Source organism: Ceratotherium simum, chromosome 34 (genome assembly GCF_057802395.1).
Source record: "Ceratotherium simum simum isolate JZ-2026a chromosome 34, ASM5780239v1, whole genome shotgun sequence".
Lineage (NCBI taxonomy): Eukaryota > Metazoa > Chordata > Mammalia > Perissodactyla > Rhinocerotidae > Ceratotherium > Ceratotherium simum.
In genome coordinates this window covers 8,353,296-8,379,355 of record NC_141933.1, presented here as the reverse complement: position 1 = coordinate 8,379,355, position 26,060 = coordinate 8,353,296, and the positions used below count along the sequence as shown (strand labels likewise).

General features: G+C 59.0%; 2 protein-coding genes across 16 annotated transcripts in view; both read right to left on the bottom strand.

The window, feature by feature from the left end:
* Positions 1 to 7,550, bottom strand: part of NRXN2 (neurexin 2) — a 108,128-nt gene extending 100,578 nt beyond the window's left edge. For 10 of the 11 annotated variants that reach the window (XM_087422709.1, XM_087422715.1, XM_087422710.1 and 7 more), the window contains exon 1: positions 7,453 to 7,550. In XM_087422709.1, the coding sequence (XP_087278835.1) occupies positions 7,453 to 7,464 (12 nt within the window). In that variant the 5' untranslated portion in view covers positions 7,465 to 7,550. Of the gene's footprint in view, positions 1 to 6,939; positions 7,039 to 7,452 lie in introns of those variants that run through there. The other variant, XM_087422719.1, reaches the window with a different exon arrangement.
* A 3,188-nt stretch (positions 7,551 to 10,738) lies between these two features.
* RASGRP2 (RAS guanyl releasing protein 2) lies at positions 10,739 to 25,475 on the bottom strand. 5 transcript variants are annotated; one of them, XM_087422707.1, is made up of 17 exons: positions 25,457 to 25,475; positions 22,796 to 22,937; positions 22,034 to 22,136; positions 21,423 to 21,485; positions 21,006 to 21,137; positions 20,082 to 20,232; positions 19,723 to 19,896; positions 19,458 to 19,574; positions 18,127 to 18,408; positions 17,255 to 17,332; positions 16,909 to 17,031; positions 16,513 to 16,628; positions 12,843 to 12,984; positions 12,559 to 12,595; positions 12,006 to 12,182; positions 11,098 to 11,192; positions 10,739 to 10,951 (listed from the first exon to the last, which is right to left on the bottom strand). In XM_087422707.1, exons 2-16 carry the CDS (start codon positions 22,866 to 22,868, stop codon positions 11,104 to 11,106), a joined length of 1,857 nt encoding a protein of 618 aa, XP_087278833.1. In that variant the 5' UTR covers positions 22,869 to 22,937; positions 25,457 to 25,475; the 3' UTR covers positions 10,739 to 10,951; positions 11,098 to 11,103. The 5 variants fall into 5 exon arrangements, with proteins under 5 accessions (XP_087278833.1, XP_087278832.1, XP_087278834.1 ...); XM_087422706.1 differs by lacking the exon at positions 25,457 to 25,475 and adding an exon at positions 24,731 to 24,803; XM_087422708.1 differs by lacking the exon at positions 25,457 to 25,475 and adding an exon at positions 24,731 to 24,793 and having other exon boundaries at positions 11,098 to 11,162; positions 22,796 to 23,086.
* Positions 25,476 to 26,060: the final 585 nt, after the last annotated feature.

The window sequence follows — 26,060 nt, the reverse complement described above, 5'->3', positions numbered from 1 at the left end:
CAGCCAGAGACCCCCAGCAGAGGCACAGCCCTGGTGGCCAGAAAAATGACGTCCTCCCTCCCTCCCCTGCTGGAGTCTGGCCTAGCCTCTCTCTGCCTCTCTCCCAGCCCCTGCCCCCACCTCCGGACACTATTTTGGGGAGGGAATTAATTAGCTATTGATTTCCGCTGGCAGAGGGAATAGGATTTCTTGCTGCTGTCCACTCGCCCCTCAGCTGGGGGAGAGGGAGAGGATTAGTTCCCCTGCCCCGCCCCCCAGCCCGGTCCCTCTGTCATACTCTCCAGGGAGATGGCAGAGGGGTTCTTGCTGAAAAAGCCTAGGGGCAGGGTCTCCCTTGGTCAGGAAGTTGGTGAAGGACAGATAGACTGAAGGATGGTGGGGAGGCCTCCAGAGGCTGGAAGGCAGACGCCTGGGTCCTGAGAGCCAGAAGGAATGTTACCTGGTTGGGGGATGGGGTGGCGGTGGCAAAGTGGGTGAGAGTTCGGGAGGGGGCAACTCCACTGGTCTGTGTGTGCCAAGACGTGGAGGCAGAGTGTGGGAAGGGAGGGGGTGCTGTGCAGAGGCACATGCCTGTGAGCCGGCTGTGGGGGCAGAGGCTGGGTTTATGCAGTGCCTCTGGGGAGGGGCGAGGGCAGGGGCTGGGCCTGAGGCCCCTCGAGGCTCATTACTCATTCTCCCTACAGCCCGCAGCTCTGCAGCACAGGCCAGCCTGGCTCAGCGCTGAGGGCACAGGGGCTGCAGGGCTGGCCAGGAGGAAGCCCCAGCCCTCCCTGGGTCCTCTCTCCGGGGACACAGAGATCCATGGGGCAGCTTCAGGCTTGTGAGGCAGAGACAGCCCCAAGAGGAGCGTGAGCTAAGCGGACACCTGGGTCCTTTCCGCCCCACCCACCCTACATTCCCAGGAAACCTGCTGCTCTTCAGCACTCCTTTCCCTTCTCTTTAGCCTCCCCTACCCCAGGCTTCTGCTGACCCACTCTCCAACCCATCCTTCCTCCCAGGATGCAGGGGGTTCCTGCTAACCTGGGATGCTTGTCCTTTCTCAGCTCCTGGTACGCAGCTCTCTGGTCTCAGATCTCCTCCCCGTGGGCCACAGCCATTGCCTTGCACAACTACATCAAGTAAACGGTGTCCCCTGGAGTTGTGCAAGGCCGTGGTCCCTCCCCTTGGCTCATGCAGCTCAGTGGAAGCCCCCTCCACCCACAGTGTCCAGGCACTGCCCCCCAAGACCCACTCTTCTCCTCCAGCGCCCCCTACCCGTGCAGGGACACTGGCCGGAGCAGCCTCGGGACATCCTGCCTGCTGACGGATGCCAGTGCAGCGCACACTGCCAGCCACTGGGGCCTGGGGCCACAGCTCCCCTGGGAACTGACCTCTCCCACAATCTGGGATTCTGCACTCAGTCAGCCCCCTAGCACCCACTACCCACAGGTGGACTCTGCGGCCTCGAGCCAGTGGTGATGGGAGCTGGAGGGGGTGGGGTTGGGGTGACTCGGCTGCTCTCAGGACCCCAGCCTACTCTCTCCCTGAACCCTCCCCTACAGACTCTTTCTGGGTCCTCCTGGACTGACAGCCTCCTCCTCATCTTCCCACGGCCAGGCCAGTGCCACTGTGTCATCTGGGCCGCAACTTGGACTCCCCACTGTGCGTCAGGCCAGGCTGGGCCACCATGTGCACTGTCTTCTTTGATCCTCCAGTTCCAGCAGATAGTTTTGTCGCCCCAGGCTTACAAACGAAGAGCTTAGAACCATGAATTCCTTTGCCCAAGTGCAAGTGCAGGCAAGGGGTCTGCGGGCTCCAACGTCTATGGCCTTTCTTCTACCCTGCACTGTCCACAGGCTACAGGGCAGTGTCAGGTTCACAGCCCACCCTTCTCTGATCTGGCCTTCACAGAGGCCACTCCGCAGACCACCCAGAGTCTAAGTCTGCTCCCAGGACTGAAAGACACAGAGCTCAGAGCTCATGGAGTTCACCCCGTTCAGTTTTTCTGAGGTGGACACTGAGTCCCAGAGAGGGGCAGTGACTGACCCAGGGCCACACAGCAGAGCAAGAGTAAAACCAAGGTCACTGGCCTTCCATTCTAGATGCTTCCCACTATACCCGCTATTCCAGACGTGGGCCTTCCCTCCTGACCAAAGGCCTCAGCCCCTATACCACCAGTAAAACAGAGCAAATAGATGCAAATTGCAGGGTGAAATAGTCTGTACCCTGCTGGCATAGCCCCTGGCCAGGGGCCTTCTCCCAGCACCCACTCAGCCCCCTCTCTGGCCACGTCTGCTCCACACTCACGCACACACACGCACACACACACGCACACACACACACACTTCCAGCCGTGGGAACACCAGCCTCCCTCTGGCTCTCCTCTCCTCACGCCAGCTCCCTCTCCTGCCAGCTGGGAGTGTGACAGCAGGGGCCTCCCCCGGGCGCCAGGGAGGAAGAGCCGGGTTTACACACATTCTGGTGGCCCCAGAAGGCAGCCCGTGGACAGGTGGGAGAAGTGCGTGTCATGAGGAGGGAGATTTTGGCTCGCGCTGAAGAGAAACTTGCTGGCAATCCAAAGCACCCAACAGTGGAGTAGGCTGCCTCCGGGGGTGGTGAGTTCCCCGTCTGTGGAGGTGTCTGAGCTGAGGCAGGATGACTCCAGCTCAGAGATGCTCAGGAGAGGGCTCCTGAATCATAGGGGAGGGGGACAGCAAACTACTTGAGCCCTGAGGTCCCTCTCAGTCACAGAATGTGGTTTTTGGAGGGTCCCCTCTCCTCCCTAAACTCTCAGGCAGGATCAGTGGGCTGCGCACAGTTCCCACCTCCCCTCCCCGCTCCCTCCTTCCAGCCCTGAGGACCTAAGAGAGACAAGGGAAGACCTCAGGCATGTCCACATCCAGCCACACCTCAGCAGTGGGCAAAAACAAGACCATGCAGGGGTTAGAGGCACTGACTCTCGAGCCTGGGTTTAAATGCCAGCTTTACCCCTTTCTAGCTGTGTGACCTTGGGCAAGTTACTTAGCTTCTTGGGCCTCCGTTTCTTTATGTGTAGAAGATAGATAATAATAGTGTTGTCAAAATTAAGAGTTAATATACGTAAAGCACTTTTAACAGTGCCTGGGATGAACTAAAATATGGGTTGTGTTCATGATTACTTTTAAAACTCCATCTCAGCATTTTACAGTTTGCAAAACTCTGTCTCATGTTCCCTTTGGTTCTCACCAGGGCCTGCTGAGGGAAGGAAGCAAGGCAGATCTTATCACTGCCCCCTTTTGCAGATGGGGAAACTGACACTCAGAAAGGAGAAGCCCCACCCCAACCCCAAGGTCACAGAGCTCGTAAGTGGCAGAGCTGGGACTCACATTTCTCCCCCTGGGCCCTCCTCTGCTCTGCTGGACACCTCCTCCTGCCTGGGAAGGTGGGAGAAGGGATGAACGGGTCTGAAGGCTAGAGGGAGTCCCATGGAAGCACAGACTGGGAGAGAGAGGTGTGTGCGCGGGGACCCCGAGCAGGTCTCTGCGGACGTGGAGAGAAGCATGAAGAGGGCTGGGCACAAGAGGTGGAAGCCCAAGGTGTGCATGACAAGGCTGTTGCCAGGTGTGTGGGGCTGAGGAGATGGGTGGGCTGGGGACCGAGGTGCAATTGAATGACTCGGCGGAGTGGGGGCCGGAGGTGCCTAGGAGCTTGGGGGCAGGCAGTGGGAGGGGTGAGCTCATCCCCATGCCCACCCCTGTGCTGTGCACAGCTGGGGGACATCAGCCTGGGTGGGTACACCCCAGCAATGCAGAGGGACAGATGGTTTCCAGGGGCAGCCTTGTGAGTAAGCACGAGGGGTGCCTGGGAATGTTCCAAAAGGTATCCACGACAGGTGTGTGCGTGTGCGTGTGTATGTGTGGAAGGTTATGATAATGACAGTGAAAATAGCTGCCATTTACCGGGGCCTTTCCATGTGCCTCGCAAACACATTGGATGAAGTAAAGTTCACAGAACACTTAGCACAGAGCCAGGTGCCCCGTAGGTACACAGTAAAACAGTCATTACTACTATTACTGTCATCATAATCATCGCACAAGTCCTCGCAAGAACCCCATGAGTATGTATGAGGACCCTCGTTTTACAGATGAGGAAACTGAGGCTCACTGAGGGGCAGAGCTGAGCCCACGCAGCCTCACTCTCAGCCCACCCCACTGTGTTAAACAGTGGTGGCAGTGGTGGAGACAGCTTTGTAAGTGACGAGGTGCCATGCACACACTGGATTATTTGTAGAATGAGTCTCTGGAAGCCTGCAGGCCTGCCGGTGTGTACGGGGCCAGGCAGGGAGCCACCCTGGCAGCTGGAGCAGCAGGGTAGGTGGCATGTGAGATGCACGGTGGGTCGGGGCATCCCCCTGGGACTGGGCTCGGGGCTGGGAATGAAGGGGCCCCGTGGCTCCAGCGCCAGGCAGAGGCGGGGCCCCGCGCGTGAGGACTAGTGCTGGGATGGGGGCACCTGGAGATGGGAAGTTCCTGAGGAAGGCTAGATGTGGCTGAGCGCTGGGCTCGACTGGAAGGGACTGTGGTCATGGTCAGGTGGGATAGGAGGGCCCGGGGTTTGGGGGGCTTTCTGAGGGTACAAAAATATAAGAGTGAAGCAGAGAGACAATGAAAGTGGGAGAGAAGCTTAGGAGGGGAGCCAAGGCACAAAGTGGGTGTTCGCATGCATGTGTGTGCCAGTGGGTTTGCCTGGGGCAGCGTGCTTAGGACCTGGATGACAACATGGTACTTGATGATGTGTGTTGGGGGTGAGAGGGTGTGTCCAGGAGGGAAGGGTGTGTTCCAGGGAGTGGAGGTGTGCATGGGAGAGTACAGATGTGCCTGAGATGATGCGCAAACCTGTGGAGGTGCATGGTTGGACGGGGGGCTGTGTGTGTCTGAGGGTGAGGGCTGACAGTGCAGTGTTGGGGCTCTGGGGGCACATGGGGGCCATGTGTGTGTCGCATACACAAGAGCAGGGCACCTGGGGGAGGTCTCTGAGGCAGGCAGCGAGGTGGCTGTCTTTCTGGGCGGGGAGTGTAGGCGGTGTGCTGCCAAGAGGTGTATTGTGCACGCAGGTGTGTGTGCCTGTGTAGGTGTGTGTCTGGGTGGGTGTCACAGAGCGTATGTATCAGTGTCAGGTTGTCTGTGTCACTGGCAAGGGAGGGCAGGAGGGAGCAGCTGGACCTGAGTGGAGACTGAGAGTCTGGAGGGAAGAGAGGTCCCCAGTGGCCCCTCCAGAACCCAGCCCCCTCCTCTCAGGAGCTGACAGTGAGGATTCAGCCCAGGCCAGGAAGCCAGGAGAGGCCCCAGGCTCCTGGAGCAAACTCCCCAGCCACCCTGGGACTGCCGGACTCTGCCTGTCGGTCAGTACCGCCCATCCCTGTGGCTCTGAGGACAGGATGGGCCTGAGAACACCTCCTCTAACAGGAATGAAAGACCCTCTTCCACTCTTCCTGGAAAGATCCAGCCCAGCCTCAGATGCCAGCATCCCTGGAGGCATCTCCCAAGGCACCTGAGTGGCTGAAGCACCCACAAAACAGAGGACCTCACGGTTAACAGACAAGCCGACTTCCCTCCTCTCTTTCTTCCTCTGCCTCCCTTCTCTCTTTCTACTTCTCTGGTAGAAAATAGAGAATACAAAGCCCTAAAGTCCACCCTCCTCCAAAAGGAATACTCAGACATTGGGAAGGTGGACAAGAGGGAGGGGCAGGAATGAAAGGGAGGTCCTCGCCCACCCCACCCCCCAACACATACAAAACCAGAGGTGTACAGAAGCCCCCAAGGCAGTCAAGAGGACTGGAGACCCCAGACCCAGCCCCTGACATTGATTTCAGCACTCCAGGTCTGGACAGCTTCCCCCTTCACCTCCAGGCACCAAGAAACAGCCCCCTCCCAGCCCTTGCTGGTTCCATGAGGTACCAAATGCCTTCACCCAGGACTCAAGAGGGGCTTGAGAGTAAAGAAGACAACAGACCCCAAAAGCCAATTTTTCCTCCAAGGGCCCATCAAAGATTCAAGGGCCCAGACCCCAGCCCAAAGAACCCAAGGCAGATGGCTCCTTCAGCTGGGGGAGGAGGCTGGGACATGAGACATTTCCCCTCCTCTTTGGGGGTGGGGGAGCAAGCCCAGGGCCCTGCAGCTTCCTTTCCCTGCAGCACTCTTTGACCATAACCCTGTCACCGCCCCCAGCACATTCCCACCCCAGCATAGCCCCCTCCTACTGATTTCCCAGTCTCCCTCTCTCATCGCCCCCAACCTTCCCCCGCAAGCTTCCGCTCCTCTCCCTCAGGCCCCCCATCTTTCCTGGCTCTCCACCAGCACAGACCCATCTCTGCCTCGAGCACCTTGGCACCTTCCCCTCTGCTCTCTCCGGATAACCTCGTCTCCCCTTGGCTCCCATCCCCCAGTAAAGCCTGGTCCTCAGTGATGCCCCCCAGTATGAAGCCCTGGGCCTGGCCCCTGCTCCTTGCCTCTCCACTTCTCTCTTTCCCCTCTCCGGCCTCCTCTCCTTCTCCCATGAAGCCCAGTTTCTCTCTGGTTTCTCCCCTGCAGACCCTTCAGAGCACAACAGCTCCCCAGCCCCTGTGGCCGAGCACTGCTTCCAGCCCTTGGGGCTAGCAGAGACTAGGGCACCCTCTTCAGAGCTTCCCTCACAGCCTTCCTGATGCCCCTCCTTCTCACCCCATCCCTTCCCCTAACGACCCTCCATCCCACCCCCTCCGTTCGCCCCAGCTCAGGGCCAGTGCCCCTTCCAGAGGGAGCCTCCGACCCCCAACTCCCCCAGCCTCTTAGCCTCCTTGCTGTCGCCCAGCCAGCCCTCTCAGCGCGGCAGCGCCCCCGCCCCCCAATCCATCCTTCCTGCCTCCCTCGCCCCTCCGATCACTCCCCTCCCCCGATCAGCTCCTGCCCCCCGCCCGTCTCCGCCGCAGCCCCCCCTCCGTACCTGGTTCTGGGGACCCAGGAGCTGGAGGGTGGGGATCAGAGCCCCGGGGCCGCCCGGTCTCCGGCGGGTGGCAGAGCCGGGGCCAGTGGTGTCGGCTGCCTCGCGACTCTTTCGCTCCCGCCGCGTCCCCGCCCGCCTGCCTGTCCGCCCGCCCCGCCGCGGTGCCGCTCGGAGGAGGATGCTCCGCGAGTCAGGGCGGCTGCTCCCGCCGCCGCATCCCTGCAACACCGACTGACGGCAGCATCAGCACCAGCGCCCGCCCCCCAAACGCGCGCATTGGACCACGCTGCGCTAACGGACGAGCGGTGCAGCCAATGCGAAGGCGCAGAAGCCGCCAGTCCCGCTGCTCCACGGGCCCACCTCCCTCCCCCGCAAGGGACCCAGGCGTCCCGGCCCCAGGGCATCGGAGCTCTTCCCCGCCTCTCGCGGTCCTTAGCCCTGGCTCCCGGGCCCCCAACCAGGCAGACCCCCATCCCAGCCCCAATGCCTTTTCCGGGAACCCAGGCGCCCTACCCTCTCGCCCATTGGGTCGAGCCCTCGGGTCCCGCATCACTCGGCCGGCGGGCCCAGGTGGCAGCGCCGACGAGCCGAAGGGGAGGCTGTGGGCCCCGGCTTGGGGCACCGAGGGAGCAGGACCGGTGCGGGACCCGCGACGTAGCGCCCTCTGCTGGCTACGCCCAGGGATGGGCCCAGGCTGCCGGGAGCCTAGGGAAAGGGGACTCTGCCCGTGGTTGCTGGGGGCTTTTTCCAGGCCTTAGCCAGACCTCCGCCTCCCACCGCCCGAGGGCGCCCTGGCTGCCCCTAGAACTGAGGAGGGAGAGTCTTTGCTGGCATAACGACGGAAGCAGTGGGGGAGGGAAAGGCAGAGATGGGGGCGGGGCAGACCTAAAGTCTTGGGGTTTCCCAGCCCTGCCTCATGGGAATCCCAGAATTTGAAGCCTGGTTCCCAGTCCTGCCTGGAATCCTGAACTAGGGTAGGAGTAGATCTGGGGGCAGGGACGCGGCTGCACATTGGCAGGAGCACTAAAGGGAAGCTTGGTTCTCCTCCCCCCAACCATGAGTTTCAGAGGGAGGTGCTGGGTGAAGGCCTTCCCCGTGGAGGTGTCTGCATAATGGCGGGTGCGCATGAGTGTGGGAAAAAGGGAACCCCCCTTCCCTCATTCAGCCAATCAAAGGTGAACCTGGCACCTAGTATGTGTACCACAACGTTGGGCTTCTGAATGAGGCAGTGTGTGTGTGTGTGTGTGTGTGTGTACGATTTTGCCAGCTCGCTCCAGGACCCTGATTTGTGTTGCAGGATCTGTGATCTGCACAGCTGGCGGTGGCTGGCACTTCCTTAGCCAGAGGCAACATGCTAGAACACTCACACTGGACCACTGATGTATGCATGGGCACGCAGGGGCACACTCACAGCCATACACACCTGTCCATGTGCACACAGGCATTCCCAAAGGGACACACAGGGCCAGTTGCAGAAATGCCCCACCATGGTAAGACACCCACAGGAAGCACACCCTTGCCCAAGAGCATACACAAACTTGTGCATACAGGTGCCTACACACTAGGAGGCAAACGCACGCCCAGGGAAACAGGTGCACACAGGGGACTTGCCCATGGGGTCCTCCTGTCCCCCAGAGGCACTAAGCACAGAGTGGTCAATTACTGAGTAGAGGAGCCAGTACATCCACCCATCAGAGGTCTCCCCACCCCCGGCCTGGGAGGGGGTGAGAGGGAGAGGCAGCAGGTGTGTCATCAGGGTCAGGAAGAGAGGTCCAGGTCCCAGACTGGGGGCCCACTCTGACCTTGGAGAGACCCTCAGGCTGGCCCCACCAAGGCCACCGGAGGAGCCAGAGAATGGGAACTGCTGAGTCAGGGCGTGTGGATGTGAAAAAGCCTCTCTGATCCCACAGCCCACTGGCCCACCCTCCCCCACTGCTCCTCTCCCTGCAGTGTACACACACACACACACACACACACACACACACACACACACACACGCAGACTTGTCTAGCCAGGCACCAGGGCATAGGTGGACAGACAGGTGCAGTGACTCACAGAGACTCTCTCTCCAACCCTTATTGATGGTGTGGGAAGGGGTGGGGGGAGGGGAGGGGCTGGGAGGGATGTTAGAGTGAGCATTTGCCTCCTGTCCCCACCCCCAGCTCCCTGGGCCACCTTTGCCCATCAAGGGCAGGAAAGGTCACCTGGCAGCTGCTGCACCTCCCTGCCCCTCCCCCCAGCTACAAGGATGTTTCGCCTCAAGGTCCAAGGTTCAGACTATCCCATGGAGTTGGGACCCACCACCTCAAGACACGCCCCCAAACAGGGACCCATCCAGTGTGGCCGTTCTCCCATGCACAGCCCAGTGGGGACACACGGTGGACGGGAATTGCAGCAAATACAGCGTGTGTGTCCGTGCAAACACATGCACACACAATGTGAGGCTCAGACAACAAATTCACACATGCAACCATGAAAAGAGCCACAAGTCACACTCCAGGGTGGGGCGGACCTGAGCACACATATGCACACACACACCCCCGGAAGAGGCCAGCCTGGGGCTGGGGGCGGCGGGGAGGGGAGCCGACCAGGCTGCAGGGTTGGAGGCAGCACGAGAGGCAGGCGGCGCAGGCAGCGAGCTGCTCTTCACAACACAATCGCCGTCTGTTGTTATAGCAACTCAGCCCCCAAATTGTGAAACGGATATTACAGCGTCGAGAGGGGGAAGGGCGGGCGGGAGGGGGCTGAGGACTGAAGGAGGGGCGGTGAAGGGGGGGACCCAATGGGGGACAGGGCTGCAGCTGAGAAGTAACAGGGTGGAGGAGGAGGTGACCCCAATTGAGGAGTAGGCCGGGGGAGTGGGGTCTCAAAGGGGGAGATGCGTATGGGGTCAGGGGGCTAAGGCCACTGCCAGGTCCGCAGATACTATGCTTTGCAGGTAGGAGTTGGGGTGCTCTGGCCTCCACCCCGAGAACCAGCCACAGCTGCTGTAGGACCCGCCCCAGCTTACGGGGCTGGAGGGGTAGCTCCCACTCTCGGGGCTGCTGTTGGGAGTCTCGTGACCTCAGGGGCGGCCTGGCCCAGCTTCAGCAACTGGAGAAGACCCCAAGTCCACCCTCCTCACCCGGACCAGCCTTAGAAGTGCCCTTGGCCTTCCTCGGGGAGCGGTGGCCCCCCAAACCTCTGTGCTGCAAACTCAGGGGGGAAGAGGTGGGTTGGGAGAGGCCACAGGAGGCTGAGAGCAGGATCAATATGCATTTCCTCTGGAAGTCACTGTCCTTCCGGCTGGCAGCAGCACCAGGCCAGGAGGCTGCAGGCCCAAGGAGAGCAGCCCCCACCCAGAGGCACGCAAGCCCAACCCCTACTCCCTCCTTCCCCGACAGCCGGCACTCTGGGCTGCCCTCTCCCTCCCGTGATTCTCTGTAGTGAGCTCCCCATTGCTGGAAGTATTCAAGCAGACGCAGAAAGGCCACTTGTTGAGGAAGGGAATTCCGACTGTGGGCTGAAGGCTATGGTTACACATGACCACTGGGCCCAGAAATTCTGGGTGCAAAAATGCACTAGTTTCAAGTTTTAGACACCTAAGATTCTGGACTCCTCGAGATTCTAGACCCTCCCCAAGATTCTTATGTTCCAAGGTTTTCTGGTTCTAAGGTTCTATCCCCCAGGATTCTAGTCCCCCCAAGATTCCAAACACATGAGATTCCAGATCACCCAAGATTCTCTTACTACAAAGTCTAGATTCTAAGATTCTAGTCCCTGTGATTACAGCCCCCCACCCCCGACGAGGATTCTGGGCTCTGATGATTAATTACACGGGCCTTTTTATTCCATCTGGAAAATACAAATATTCACAAGAGTCTGTACAACCTTAGGGACACCAGCCCTGGCCCTGCCCTCAGCCGCATGCCACCCTCACACCCGCCCCAGCCCCAGCCTGCTGCCCCAGGCTCCCTGCTATGGTCCCGAGTCTTTTCTCCAAGGCAGGCATGAGTGCTTGATCCAGTCACAACTGGGGAGAGAAAAACAGAGGTTGTAAGAAAGATCCTCCTCAAAAAGGTAGGAGTCTGCCTGGCCTGGGCCATGTGGACAGAGTGCCTGTTTCCCTGATCCCCCCACTCCCCAGCCCTCAGGGGGGAGCCACTGTGGCAGGCTTACCATCAATTACAAGTGGATGTCAAACACACCGTCCTCCACGGTCTGTACCTCCTCCTCTCGGATCTCTGCAGGGAGGGGGACCACAGGACCAACTCCTGGGTCCCTGAGCCTTCAGGAGCCCTTCCCCTACTCACAGGAGGCACCCGTCCCACCCAGAAGCAGACCCATCCACCAAAAATCAATTCACGGAATGACCCAACGGCCCAATTTTTGAGGCTCTTTCTCTAAGTTTTTATTCTGCTGCATCTTTTTTGCAGCCACAGATCTGTCCGTGCAGTCTGCTTAAATGTCAATTTTGTGTGTCTTTCACATTGCAGACCCCAGCACTTCTGGAAGGCTCGATGCAAATGGTTTTATCTTTTCTATTTTTGAGGACTTATGCCAATCCCAATGGCTGTGGTCAACTGCCCTTAGACCCCAGTTTAACGCAGCTGTTCAGACTGTTCCCAGCAAAATAATCATTTGAGGAATCGTGATTCAGAAAGCTGACCTAAAACCACCAGAGACCCCAAGAGATCCGTCCGGAGATTTTCGGGGCAAGGAACTTTTCTCAGGATGGCCTCCAGAGAAGCCAAAAAGGGAAATTCAGACAAACGGCTCACAAAATTCCTTCTCCAATCCGTTGTCAATCTCCCTAACAAAATAAGAGTGCAACTGGAATCCTGAAGCTTCTTTCCCTTTTACTCTCCTTTATATATTAGAGTCTCTTTCCGCCTCAGCCTCCAAAGGTCAAGGGCTCCCTGCCACCTTCTGGCAGCCTTACCTGTCCAACCCTTTTTCATCACCCCACCAAAATAAGAGAATGACAAACTCTGGAATGATTTCCATCCTGGATAGATTAATACTTTGCCACAATGGCCCTGCCTCCCTCCCTCTACAGGCCGGGACAGAATGAGACCCCCTCTTACCTGGAGGCCGGGAGCCTCGCCTGCCCGGGCGGGGCAGGGAGAAGCTGAAAGCTCGATGGTGGGTGTGTGTGGGTGAGGGTGAGAGCGCAGACCCCTCCAGACTCATACTCTGGGCCCGGCGGCGACACTCGACGGACAGGCGATCCTTGCACTGCTTGTGGCAGGTCACACCACAGGCTGGGGGAGGCAGATGGGGAGCCCAGCCAGGGCCATGCGTCAGAACACCCTCCATCCCATTCTGCGGGCCTGGACCTCTCCCCAGGTCCCTTTGCTCCTGAGCAGCTGCCCCACCAAAACAAGAGTTTCCTGCCAAAGTGCTCTCTTCGTCCTACTTGCCAGTCTATGCCCTCTCCGAAGTTCTCTGTTCCAAGGCAGCTGCCTCACCGAAATAAAAGCCCTCTTAAAGGCTACTCCCTTCACATATAATCATCATGCCTCTCTGGCTCCAAGGTACTTCACTCCTTTGCAGGTGCCCCGCCAAAATAAGAATCCCCACCCAGATAATGACTCGTCTCAAAGAGCTCAGCCCAGCAGCCCTGCCGTTCCATCTCACCTCGGCATTTGAGGCCCTGCTTGTAGATGCCCAGGATCTGAAATAGAGGACGGGGCCGTGCTGGGAGGGGAGGGACTTAGAAGTGATGGCTCTACTTCTTCCTTCTCAAGGGCAGGGACTGGGACCGACCCTCTCTGGGGCCTCAGGGCGCCTCAGGGGCAGGCGCAGAGCAGCCGGAGAAGAGGCAGGTGGAACGAAGGCTTGCCTCGGCTGAGACGGCTCCGGCAGGGGCGGGGCAGGGGCGGAGCCAGGGCGGGAGGGGTGTGGCCTGCGCGGGGGCTCACCAGGGCCTTGCAGTGGCGGCAGGCGACCGGGCGCAAGGAGGTGCTCTCGTGGAAGTTGTGGACGAAGCCCATGCGGCCGCCCAGCACGGAGCTGGAGCGCAGGAAGTAGGACACCATTTCCTCCTTGCTGATGCAGCCATCCCTGTCGGGGGAGGGGACGCGCCTCAGCTCCGGGCCTCCCAGGACCACCCCCACCGGCCTAGCCCATCCCACGGGGGAAACCCCCTACCATACTAAGGGTCTTCACGGAACTCCTGATTTGGGCCCCCAGGTGCAGGGAAGAGAAAGAGCACTAGACGTGGAGGCAGGCTGAGGTAGAAGCTGCTGCTAACTAGTTGTGTGGTCTTGGGCAAGACACTTTCCCTGGGTTTCCTCCCCAGAAAATGGGGATCACTATTCCTGCCCTGCCCACTTCACGGAGTTGGTGTGGAAAATAAATGGGCTGCGCACTTTCCCATGGGATTATCAGCCTCTGTTTCCCAAAGTGAGCTCCGCGGAACACCAGTCTGGAGCCCTGAGAATTAAGAGATCTCTGATGAGTTTGGGGACCACGTAAGATTGGGAAAAGCCACACGCTTCTCACTTGCATGGTCCTGCCGGAAAGACCCCTGTAGTCGGGGTTTCTCACGTAATCCACGACCTCCACAGAACCCTTTTTTCACCTAGTTACGTATTTTAGGGCAAGAGTGATGTGCTGGGGAGATAGAGAGACTCAGTTCAAATTCTGGCTCCACTACTTGCCGGCCGTGTGACCTCGGGCTGATTAATCTCCCTGTGCCTCAGTTTCCTCTTCTGTAAATGGGGATCTGATTGTTCCTACAGCTCAGAGGAGTTTTGTAAGGATTCAATGAGATAGTGCCCAGGAAGCATTTACAACAGCGTCTGTGTAGTTAATAGGTCAGGGCTGGCCCTTGTTGCAAACTTCCACCCATGGTATCTGGGGATCCATAATGTGATCCAGGTGGTCCCTCAGATCAAGGGGGCATTGGGACAACTGGCCATCTAGAAAAAAAATTTCAACCTAGATTCCTACCTTATACTGTGCATGAAAACTAAATTCCCACTGAACTGAGAACACTAATGTAAAAAATAAAATTATCGAAGTATCTGAAAAGATAGAATAATTTTGTAATCCTGAGAGGATGAGGGCCTTTCCACACATAACACAAATCCGAGAAGCCACAAAGGAAAAGACTGACATACCGAGCACACAAAACTTTTCAAATTTTTTATATGGAAAAAGACAACAGAAATGACAGACTGGGAGAAAATATTTGCAAACACATTCAACAGCAAAGGGTTAATAACCATTAACAGAGATTCTAAAAATCAATGCGAAAAAGACCAACAAACCCAGTGGAATAATGGACAAAGAATATGAAGAGGCAATTAACAGAAGAAATATAAGTGGCCGATAAACATACGAAAAGATATCCTACCCCCACCAGTATTAAAGAAATGCGATTTTAACCAAGACACCATTTTGCCAATTAGACTGGCAAAATTGTAAAGCTTATTATAGCATCCACCGTTGGCAAGGAAGTTGGGAAACGGGCACTTGTTCACTGCTGATGGGGGTGCAAGCTGGCACAACGTTGCCTGAGGTCACTTTGGCAGTCTCTCTCCTAATTTAGAATGTGCATATCTTTTGATCCAATTATCCCACTTCTAGGAAATTCTCCTACAGAAATAGTGGCCTCAGTGCATGGTACAAAGATGTTCACGGCAGCATGGCGTATATTAATAGCAACAAACTGGGAACAGTCTACTGTCCATGAGCAGAAGAACAGCAAATGATGGCCCAGCCACCCAGTGGAATACTCTGCAGCTGTTCTAAAGAATGAGGTAGTTCTACGTGAATCGGCATGGAAAGACGTCGATGACAAAAGGTTAAGTGGAAAACAAAAAGGGCAAGATGGGCAGTTCCATCAAGATGAGATCAAAACAGTAACAACAACAAAACCCCACCTTACAACCCTACTGCTGTGAATACCCAGACGCTGGTTAAAATATGTCCAAAATTGCTTTAAATGCATAGGTGAGTTGGCAAGAAAGAAATGGAAACCCCTACGTTCCAGAAACAAAGAGGGAGCTTCAAGCTGGGGCAGTGAGTTGGGGCCGGCCATTGCGGGGGGCTGGTCCCCCTCTGGGTGAGCCAGGTGCTGGGTTTTGACAGCCAATCAGGGGCTGGGCACAAGGCCTGGGGCCTGCAGCCGTGAGGAGTTAAGGCTGAGAACCCTGCGTGACTCGGGGCCTCAAAGGTCTCCAAGGGCTGCACCCTCCTAAAAGTGTGGCCTGGAAAAAAATCCACCCAAGCCATGGGGATAACATGGAACTCTGTCTCAAGTCTGGAAGCAGAAACAAGGCAACCATAATGAAGATCTCAAGCAGAACTAGATTTATCCTATCGTCCCGCTTGTTCATGAAACAGACACAGACAGACAAAATCTGTATCAATTTGCACACGCATGAAAAAAAGACTGAAAGGATACACGTGGTGCCAAACCAGTAACACTGCTAACAGTGTTACCAATACCAACCTCTACGATGGGAAAGGAGGGAGGGAATTTTCACTTCTTACTTTATATACTTTGTTCACTATAAATCTATTTTACTATCTGGATTTTTTTTTTTTTTTTGTGCTTGAGGAAGATTAGCCTTGAGCTAACATCTGCGCCAGTCTTCCTCTATTTTGTACATGGGTTGCTGCCACAGCATGGCTGATGAGTGGTGTAGGTCTGTGCCTGGGATCTGAACCTGCAAACCAGGGCCGCCGAAGCAGAGCATGCTGAACTTAACCACTACGCCATGGGGCTGGCGCCCTGGATTTTTTTTTTTTTACCACGGATTTTTGTAATATGAAAAAACCCAGATTTTTGAAATATGGATAACACGAAAAAATAAATCGACCTGGGATGGACTACGAATTTTGATTGGAGTTTTGTCTACTCAGCAAAACAGAGGTATGAACATGGTTGCAGGGGGTGTGTTTAACCTACTTCAAGAACCAGCTCTTGGGGCTGGCCCGGTGGCGCAAGCGGTTAAGTGCGCGCGCTCCACTGCCGCGGCCCGGCGTTCACTGGTTCGGATCCCGGGCGCACACATACGCACCACTTGTCAAGCCATGCTGTGGCGGTGTCCCATATAAAGTAGAGGAAGATGGCCATGGATGTTAGCCCAGGGCCAGTCTTCCTCAGCAAAAAGAGGATTGGCAGATGTTAGCTCAGGGCCAATCTTCCTCACAAAAAAAAAAAAAAAACGAACCAGCTGTTTGTCCAAATTGTCAGTGGGGGGATTGTTCATAAGTAAGTGGGTGCTGCTAATTATGGGCCTTTCTCATCTACTCATTAAAACAGGCTACCCAGGAGTTCAACTTGCCCACACTTTTTACCAGCTGTGAGCTCCGCAAATAAAAGTTCATTTACGTAGCAACAGTCCCCAGGCCACGGTTTTTGCAAGATTCAAGTGGAGCCCCCCATCTGTCTGAATGAGTGAGGTAACCCAGTGCCCCCGAAGCTGGCAGCCTCCCCCCAGTAAGAGCCCCTCCACACACTGGTAGCTTCCTCGGCCGAGATGGTCTGGTTCAATGGCCTCATCTAGCCCAGGAGGAAACAAACCCGAGGGGAAGTGAGCCTGCCTTCCCTCTCTCCCAGCCCCCAGCCCTCCTCACTGGTTCTGGTCGAGGTCCCCAAAGGCGCTGAGGTAAGGGAAGTTCCCACGGATGATCTGGAACTCTTCCTGTGAGATGTGGCCATCCCCGTCGACGTCAAAGTTCCGGAACACAGACTGGGGAACACAGAGGAACACACGGGGCGGGAAAAATAAAAGAAGCATTGGCCCGTCCTGCCCACATTCCCAGTCCAAGTCATGAAGAGTGTCTCAGATGGGGGTGGCTGTCTGTCTCCCCCACCACCTCCCTTTTCCATACCCCCCCCCAAGCCCACCCATCGGCTACACTCTGTGACACGGTACTGGTGGTGGCTCCCAGGGCGGTGCCCTAGCAAAACCCGCCTTGATTGACCACTACGGACCTGTCCCCCCCAGACCCGGCCCCCCAGAGTCTCACCTCCACCATCTTCTCTATGTGCTCCACCAAAAGCGCCTGATCCAGCTTGGGTTTGGCAGCTGAGGTCCACTCCTCCAGCACTGGGGGCCGGGGAGGTGGGGTACAGCTTGTGGGGCTGGTTGGCTGTGGGAATGGTCAGGCCTGAGCGAGGGCTGGAGGTGAGGGAGCCCAGGGCCCAGGGGAGCCGAGAGGGGAAGCTCCGGGGAGAAGGGAGCCTCCCCAACAAGGAAGGTGGGTGGGGTAGCCTCCGAGAGCCCCTCCTGCCCTCACGTCCTGGGATTCTCAGGCGGGGCGGCGGTGGGGGGACAGGACGGCAGAGCGGGGACCCAGGGATTCCCTCACTCACCGAGGACTTAGAGCGCGGCTCCCGCTGCAGGGACAACTGGTAGAGCTCATCCTCCGTCTGATACTGATCCAGAGACACCTGGGACACATGCGTCTGGTCACACCCACGGCCCCTGCTGCTCTCAGGAGCCCACTGCCCAGAGCCCAAAGTCACAGGTCCACCCAGAGGCCGCAGCTCAACCCCGAGCCCAGTCCAGATGCTAGACTCAGGACAAAGGCCAGCTTAGAACACACCCCAGCAACCACACACCAGCTTAGCATACAGACCAAACCCACAGCTTGGCCCCAAACCTTCGGCACAACGCACTGCCAAGATCTCAGCTAAGAATCCAGGTCAGAACCCGCCGAGAGCTCTGGAACTCATTCCCAACCTAGAACCCAACGCAGCATCCAGACTCCCGCTCCGATTTCAACCCTGATCCCAGTCCAGAGCCTAGAAACAGCTAAGAATTCACTCCAAACCCAACACTGACACCCCAGCCCAATGTCTAGAGCCTAGTCCAGATCTAGACTAGAACCCGACTCCCACCCTGGACCTCAAAACTGAGTTCGAGGCCAAGCCCAGAACCTCAGAGCTCAGGACCATGTTTAGAAACCACCCCTGCACCCTGAATCCAGAGCTTGGCTCCAAAGCTTGAACACAACCCACTGCTAGCAATTCAACCAAGGGCCCGGGCCCAGCCTCACACGCCAGCCTCGGGATCAGACCTCAGTCCACAGCCCCATCTGGAGCCTGGAACCCATCTGAGTTCATTCCAAACCCTCAGCCCAGGCTGGATCTCAGTTCCTTGACTAGAACTGAGACCTCAAGGCCCGCAGCCGTGGGTAAGCCCAGGACCAGGTGGGTTGTCCACCCTGGGCCCCGCCCCTCACCATGAGCAGGCTCAGCAGGTCGGAGTTGGCCTGCACTGGGGGCTCAAAGCTGGTCACCATGGCTAGCTCCTCCAGGATGTTGAAGAGCTGCTTCATCTTGGCCCCGTTAAGTCTGGTCCGCGTGGGGTCCAGCCAGTCCGGCAGTGCCAGCTGCAGGGCCACCAGGTCCTTGAGGTGCACACCCAGGATGGGGAAACGGAAGCCCTCACAGGCTGCCAGCCGGCGCCGATAGTTGCCGTAGTTTCCAGTGGCCGTCACTAGTTCTGTCAGACATTCCCAGAGCTGGGGGGCAAAGGGCACAGAGTCACACACACACACGTCACTGGTTCAACTGCTCTCCCCCGCTCAGCCCTGGAAACGTGGGAGAGGATCAGGAGTCAGAGTCAGGGATGAGTGAAAGGTCAAAGACCTCCCTCACTGTCCCCCAACACTGCCTCCCTTAGCCCCTGGTGGTCAAAGTTCATAGGTCATGAGTTCAAGGGAACACGCACTGCCAAATACCACACCTCGACACCAGGGCTGGGCACAGATTATCATCCATGTTTAACAGGAGAAGAAACTGAGGCTCAGGAAGGCAAAGCAACTAGAACAATGATCTAGAATATTCTTAGCTGTGTCATTCATGACAGCCAAAACTGGAAAACTCCCAAATTGTTCAATAGTAGATACATACATTGGGGTGGACTTATAATAAAATATTATACAGGAACGGAAATGAACGAATGATTGCTCCACATAACAGAATGTAAGAATAAAAGAAGACATAAAATAACATACACAACATGATTCCATTCATAGAAAGTTCAAAAACAGGCTACAAAACCCGATTGTTTTGGGGGACATACATAGGTGGTAAAGCTATAAAGAGAAGCAAACTCATCTTCATTCCGAAAGTCAGACATTGGTGACATCTGATGGGGCGGGAGTTAAGCTCTAAGGTGCTGGGAGCTTCGGGGGCTGGCAATGTTCTATTTCTCAACCTGGGTCTGGTGGTTATACAGGCGTTTTCTTTATAATTTTTCCTTAAACTGTACATATATTGTGTATACTCCTATATATGAATGTCACCTGATACGTTAAAAAAAATAAAAGGAAAAGGAAACACAAGCTTGGGAGTGAGGCTGACCTGTGAGCCTCCACTTGGCCACTTTCATTGTGCAACCTGGGAAAAGCATTTACCCCCTCCGAGCCTCAGGTTCCCCATGTGTCAAGTGCGGACAGGATTGCCCAGCCCCCAGCGCTGCTGGGAGTTCTCAGTGAGGCCAGGCCTGGGAAGTGCTGGCCCCAGGGCTTGACAAGGCTGCTCCCCTGACCCCTCCAGTCCAAGGCACCTTGATGGTTTCAGGGCTAACGTGGCTGTGGGTCTCCTTGAGGCGGGAGATGGAGCTGTGGCTCAGGCCTCCGACCACCGCCATCAGCGTGTTGAAGTTCTGCAGCTGCAGCAGCTTCTGGGGGGCACACGAGGAGGGGGAGGCAGGGAGTCACTGAACGGGTCCAGAATTTGGCCCAGCTTTCCTGGAGAGGAGGCAGCGGGGAAGGGAGGGACTCAGCCCTACCTGCAATTGGGGAGGTTGGGGGTGGGGGAGGGGCGGGCACCTCTGCCACATGGACGAAGTGTGTGATGACCAGGGCCCGCTGGGCGGCGGTGAGCTTGCTGAGAACCATGAGCTGCACCCACTGCGAGACACTGTTGAAGAGGGAGATGAATCGCTCCAGGATGGGGTTGTCCACGGTGCAGCCGTGCGTCACGAAACTGTGATAGTCCTGGAACTGGGGGTCACAGCGGCCTCAGTACCCCTACCCTCACCACCCGCCACTCCTCACCCTCCAGCTTTGGTGGTTACACTGAAACCCCTGACCCACCCTGTGTCCCCGCCTACCCAGGGACCCTGTCCCTCCTGGGACTCCCTCCCCAGCCCGCGATCCACCCCTGACCAAAAGCCCTCGGGCCGCACCAGGATCTTGCAGAAGGAGCGATACTCCAAGATGGTGAGATGCGCCGCCAGATCCATGGGCTCCAGGTGGTCAAACAACAGGGACATCTTGCGCTTTTTCTGTCCCACGGGGTTCCGCTGGGTCACCTGCCGCTTCCACTTGTAGGTGGGGCTGGGGGGGCAGGGGCAGTGAGCCCTTCGCGGGAGGTGCCCCACCCCTCATGGCCCCACACTCATGCAGACACGCCACTCAAGCAGACTGAGGACACACATGGACGTCCCCAGTCCCAGCAACACCTGCAGTCTCCCCCTCGTCATGCACTCCACACACGTTTATGGAAGACGTACTCTGCCAGGCACTGCTAGGCGCTGGGGGTACAGAGATGGCAAGACACGGTTCCTGCCCTCGAGGAGCTCACAGGCTACTGAGGGAGACAGACACAGAACAAACAATCACAAAACAGCGTGGCACGTGTACAGGTCTTTGCACAGGGGTCTGCACAAAGGGCCATGGGGGGACAGAGGAGGGAATGACAAATTCTGCCCTGGAAGAGCCGGGAGCCCTCAGGGCCCACGGACACCGCACGCTTGAGCTGAGACTTGACGACATGGAGAAGGAGGCAAGGGAACAATATGAGCACAGCATCGTGGTGGGAAAGGATGCAGGGGCTGGAGGATGGCGAGTGGACCGGTGCAGCTGCAGTATGAGGTGCAAGCGATGGCGGTGGGCTGTGGAAGATGAGGCAGGGACGCCAAGCCGGCCCCAGACTATGAAAGGTCTCAATCCCCAGCCGAGACATTTTGAAGGCGACAGGGAGCCATAGAAGGTTTTTAAGCAAGAGAGTGGTATGACCCTCGCTCATTCAATTCATTGAACATTTATTAAGCACCGACGGTGCAGGATGCGGAGTGCCCTCCCCAGCCCTCTGAGCTCCCCCCACGCACACGCTCTCGATGTCAATGAGGCTGCTGTGCCGCCGGTTCCCTTCTTGGTCTAGCAGAGCCTTCAGCTCCTTGATCTGCTCAGCGAGCTCGGGGTTCAAGTCAAACTCCGCTGGGAATGCTGAGATCCAGTACCTGGTGGAGGACCAGAGTCATCCAAGGCAGCCCTTCCCCCACCATCCCCTGGGACTGTAGCTCCCCAAAGAGGAGGAAAGAGCCTCAAACTGTGGTTCCCGTCTCCCAGCTCTTTCCTTCCTCATCCCCACTGGGCAGATGAGAAAACCCAGGCCCGGACCAGGAGGGGCACACCCACCATGGACAGAGCCTGGTTCAAACGCACAGGACCAACTCCTCAGGCCAGTCTGAAGCCAGAGGGAGGGAAGCGAACAGAGGGCTCAGAGCCCCAGGAGGAAGGCTCACCTGACCAGGTGGCACGTTTTCACCTGCAGCGAACTAGAATTGTCCTTCCGGGATTGTTGGTAGGTGAAGGAGAGTTAAGGACAACCAGGACGGAGACTAATTCTAGAAAAGGAGGTAAGGGATGTGGCGCGAGTTCTGGAGGGACGCTGAGGGCGGGGCCTGGTTCTAGGAGACATGCTGGGGGCGGAGTCTGGGGCGAGGGCCGGGCCGGAGATCTGGAGAAGAGTTGACGGCAGGGGTGAGGCGTGAGCATTGGGAGGGTGCATGGGTGGGAAGAGGGCTAGGTTCTAGGGGAGGCTCAGAGCAGGGCCTGGGTTCTGGGAGGGAGGCCAGAGGCGGGCCCCGGGCTGGCAGTAGGGACAGGTCCTAGACTGCAGGGGGGCGGAGAGCAAGGCCTAGGTTGGGGAGAGAGTCGGGGGCGGGGCCTGAATTATGAGGGGAGGAAAGGGGTAGATCCTCGGCCCCAGAGGGAGGCTGGGCGGAGCCTGAATTCTGGGACGTAGGAGGGGCCCACGCTCTGGCAGTAAAGCCCATTCTCGGCCTGGGCTGGGCAACCTGGCTCGCTCATGGATTCGGACTGCAGGGCCCTTGGTGAGGCCCGCGAAGGATATATGTGGAGCAGTTTTGCCGCCAGCTGAGAGGAAGGGATGTACCAGGGATGCATCATGAGGAACATGCGCACCAGCCGCGGGTTCCGCACCTTCCCGGAGTCATCTAACTCCGAGGGGTCAAAGAGAAGCGGGCTGACCTTTCGTCCCGCAGCTATGGTACCTAAACCCTACCGTGCAGCCCGCCGGGTATCCAGCCCCCCGCCCACCTCCTGCTTTCCCAGGACTCCGAAACCAGGAGGCAGATTAGAGAGAAAAGATAGGGTGGGAGCGGGATAAGGCCGGATCCGTGGAACTGGAGGAGGGCAGCGTCTGAGCCGGGCCCATCGTTCGGAGGGGAACCAGCTGGGGCGGAAGGAGCCTGGGTTTCCCGGGGTCAAGAATCCAGAGGTCATTTCCGGAGTGCTTGGGAGAAAGGGCACCCCCTCCACCAGATAAGCCGCCCCCCATCAGCCGGAAACAGCTCCCAGGCCGGAGACAGCGAGTTCCTCCGGATCCCCGGGGGGACAGATAATGCTCCTCATGTGTCAGAGTCTGGGGACCCCCGTCCCTCCCTTCAATACTGGCATACTAGGGAAGGGAAACATTTTATCCTTCTGAAGCGTGTAGATCTCTCTACCCTGTGATGAAAAGGAGGCTTTCGTAAAAGGGGCTGCAGGATGCAGAGCTGGGTGGGTCCACGCAGGGGTCCGCCCTGGGAGGCAGGGACTCGGATTCAGGTTCCGAGCTGGGCTCAGGCTGGGCGTGCCCTCCCGTGCCACTCACCGAAGGCTTCGATGCAGCCGCGGAGCAGCTCCTCCACTGTGCAGCCCTTGTCCAGGTCTAGGGTGCCCGCCATGGCCGCCGGCGTGGGTAGGCTGGGCCAAGCTGCGCTCCGGGAGCCTCCCACGGGGCTCGGACCCGACCCCTATCCCAGGAGAGGCAGAGCGGGAGTCTGCGGAGGCGAGGGCCGGGGGAGCGGCCGGGAGGGCAGGAACGGGGCGGGGCGGGCACGCCCCCTGCTGGGCAGGGCCGGAGTCGTCCGCCGCGGCCACTCCGGGGTTAAACGGTCTGGCCCTGGATGGTGCAACCCACCAGTTGGGAAACGGAGCGGCCGAGAGGCTTCCGGCCCACCCTCGGAGTTGCGGGAGGGCCGGGGGACTCCCCGGGGATAAGGACGAGCCAGGACTCCAGGGGCTGATTGGTGCCCCCGCCCCCCGTAGGCCCTCCTCTCCTCGCGTCCTCTCCCCCAGCGGCACCTGCAGCAGCACCCCGCAGCTCGGCTCTGCGCCCCTCCTGCCTCCCTCCCTCCACTGCCTCCCTTCCCCCGCAGGGTTATTTTGGGAACCCAGAGCCTGAGGGGACCTCGGAGGAATTTCTCCCTGGGATCGGAGGGGGGAGGAACCCAGGCGTCCTGCCCGCATCGCCCCCTCCGGTGCTCCCGGGGAGGGGAGGCGGAGCTGTTGCGGCCCCCAGGGGCCTGCCCTTGGGAAGGCGGGTAGGATTGGAGAGGAACATTCCTGGGCGGGGGGTCGGGTGGGGGGAGCCCGCTGCGGCACCGAAGCGTCAGCGTGAAGCCTGAGCCTGGGAACCGCGCTCTCCCAAGCCACCTCCTCCGTGAAGGCCCCAGGGGTCCGGGCTCAGCCCTTCCGAAGGCCATCTTGCTCCCCAGCTCGAGCTCCTGACCCAGGCCCTCATACTGCACAGGCGAACTGTGAGCGCACACGCAGGCCCGACCCACTCAGGCACACGGAGTAGCGTGCCCAGAAGGGGGCGCTAGCACAGTGGGGGGGTGGAGAGTGTCTGTATGATTCCACCAGCAACTCCAGTCACTGGGACAGGGATAGGCACTCATTCCATTCCCCAGGCCAAGGACCCACATTGGGGTGCCAGACGCTCCAGCTCACACACATCCGAGCCTCAGGCACTTGCCTCCCATCCTCCGTCTCACACACACAATGGCACCCACACCCCGCGCACACCTGCACGAAGGAACTCTCGGGCACACATACCCAGCTCTCTACTCCAGAATGCAATCCCGCTGATGGGGCCGGCTCCAGGACCCGCTGCTCACTCGAGCCAGGCCACAGTGGCACTGACATCGCACACGTGTGCACACATGCAAGGCAGTGTACCTACCACACATGCACACGCCCCCGTGGGTGCACACACACGCCCATTCCGTCGTCCTCCCTTCCTCTGCGGTCCAGGGCCAGCCCTGCGGCCTCGGCGCCCTGACACCCCTCACCTCCGGACGCTGGCAGAGCCTTGCCCCACGGAAGGGTACCCTGCCCCTACACATACACCCCCCCATGCTGGGGGGGGGGCGGGGTTCCTCCACGGAGTTCTCTGGAGGACTTTTCCTAGGAGCTACCCCGAGCCATCCCCGCCTGGCTCTGCCGCTTCCTCGCTGTATGACCTTGAGAGTCACTTGGCCCCTCGGAGCCTCGATTTTCTCATCTGTCAAATGGGAGGTCCGTGGGGGAAGGCCCCGCTGAGACGTGGCTGGGAAGAGTGGGGTGCGCCGCGGATGCCACCCCCTCCCGCGGGTTGTCCAGGGCACTTCAGCTCTCTCGGCAGCTCCCTCCTACCCCGACCCGGGTCGCAGACTCCCCACCTACCCACCCACCCGCCGCCCCCAGCCCGCCCGCGCCGCCCTGGGAAGCCCCTAGGGGCCCGGCCCTCCTCTGTCCGGCGCCCCACCCACGCTCGCTCACTCACTCTCGGGACCCACGACAAGGAGCCCGCACCGGGCCCGGCCGGAGCCACCTCCGTGCGCTCCCGCCCGCCGGCCTCGCTGCGGCTGCGGCTCCAGCCCGCTCTCCGCGCCGCGGCCCCGCTCCCCGCCGCCCCGCCCCCGCGCCGCGGCCGCCCCCTCCCCTCCCCGCCCCTCCCGCCCCTGCGCCGGGCTCCGCACCGCCGGCTGCGCCTCCCCCACCGGGGGCTCCCTCTCGCCCCGCACGCGGCGGTCCCTGCGGCAGCTTAACCCCTCCCCTGCCGCGCCGCCCGGGAGGCCAGGCCCGCGGGAGGGGGGCTGCGCCACTGGCCGCGCCGAGGGTGGGCGAGCGGAGATCGGGCCGCGCGGGGCGCGGAGGGGGGACGAAACCGAGAGCCCCCTCCTCGCACCCCAGATGCCCCTGTGCCCCCCGCCCTGTCGGGTGTTGGGCAGAGGAAGCCGGGAGGGGCAGGAAGCGGACTGCGGTGGGGAAGGGGCGCCCCGCCCAGCCCCCGGCCCGGGTTCCTGTTTTCGAGACAAACCGTTCCCACGGGGCTGAGCCGGCCCGGGGTCGGGCGTCTTCCTGCGGGCAGCGGGGGGCACCGGCCTGGTGGAGATTGGGGGCGTGGGGGCAGCGGGTCCTTGTGATGGCCTGGGGGAGGGGCCACTACAAGATGGGAGCATTTTGGGGAGAGGGACCTGTGGGGAGGGAAGAATGAAAACGCGGCTACCTGGAGACAGGGCCTTGGTGTCTGGGGATGTTGGGGGCAACTCCAGTTCACACAGGAGGGACTGGGGCCCGGAAGCCTGGCTCCCCACGGGGTTAGACGGGAAGGGGCAGCTGCAAGCGGCGGTGTGTTCGCAGCTTGGAGACTGGAGGCCTGGAGGCCTGGGCCCCCGGCAGGGAGGAACTTGGGAGGGGCAGCCGCAGGCGGTTGGGGTCCCCACAAGCCGGGCCTAGGGGAGCTGGTAACCGTTTCCGGCCGTTTGGGTTCAAACACACTCACTATGAAACCACCGGCCCCAAACCTGCCTTCCGAGGCTTGCCCCTCCCCGCCTCGGGGCTGGGGAGGCAGGACCTCCCCCACACCTCAATCTTGGTAATGCGAGGTCTAGAAACAGGCTCTTTCTGGTCCTCAGTTTCCCCAAAGTGAAGGTGGGCAACATTGGCCTGGCCTAGACGATCTGTGAGGGTCCCCCACCCTAACACTCCCCCTCCTTCGGACTAAGCGTAGCCACCTGCTTAGAGACCCTGAAACGCCGCAGTGGGGCGGGGCTAAGGGCGGAGTCAAGAAGGGGCCAACCACCCACAGGCCCCGCCCCCTCCGGAGTCCC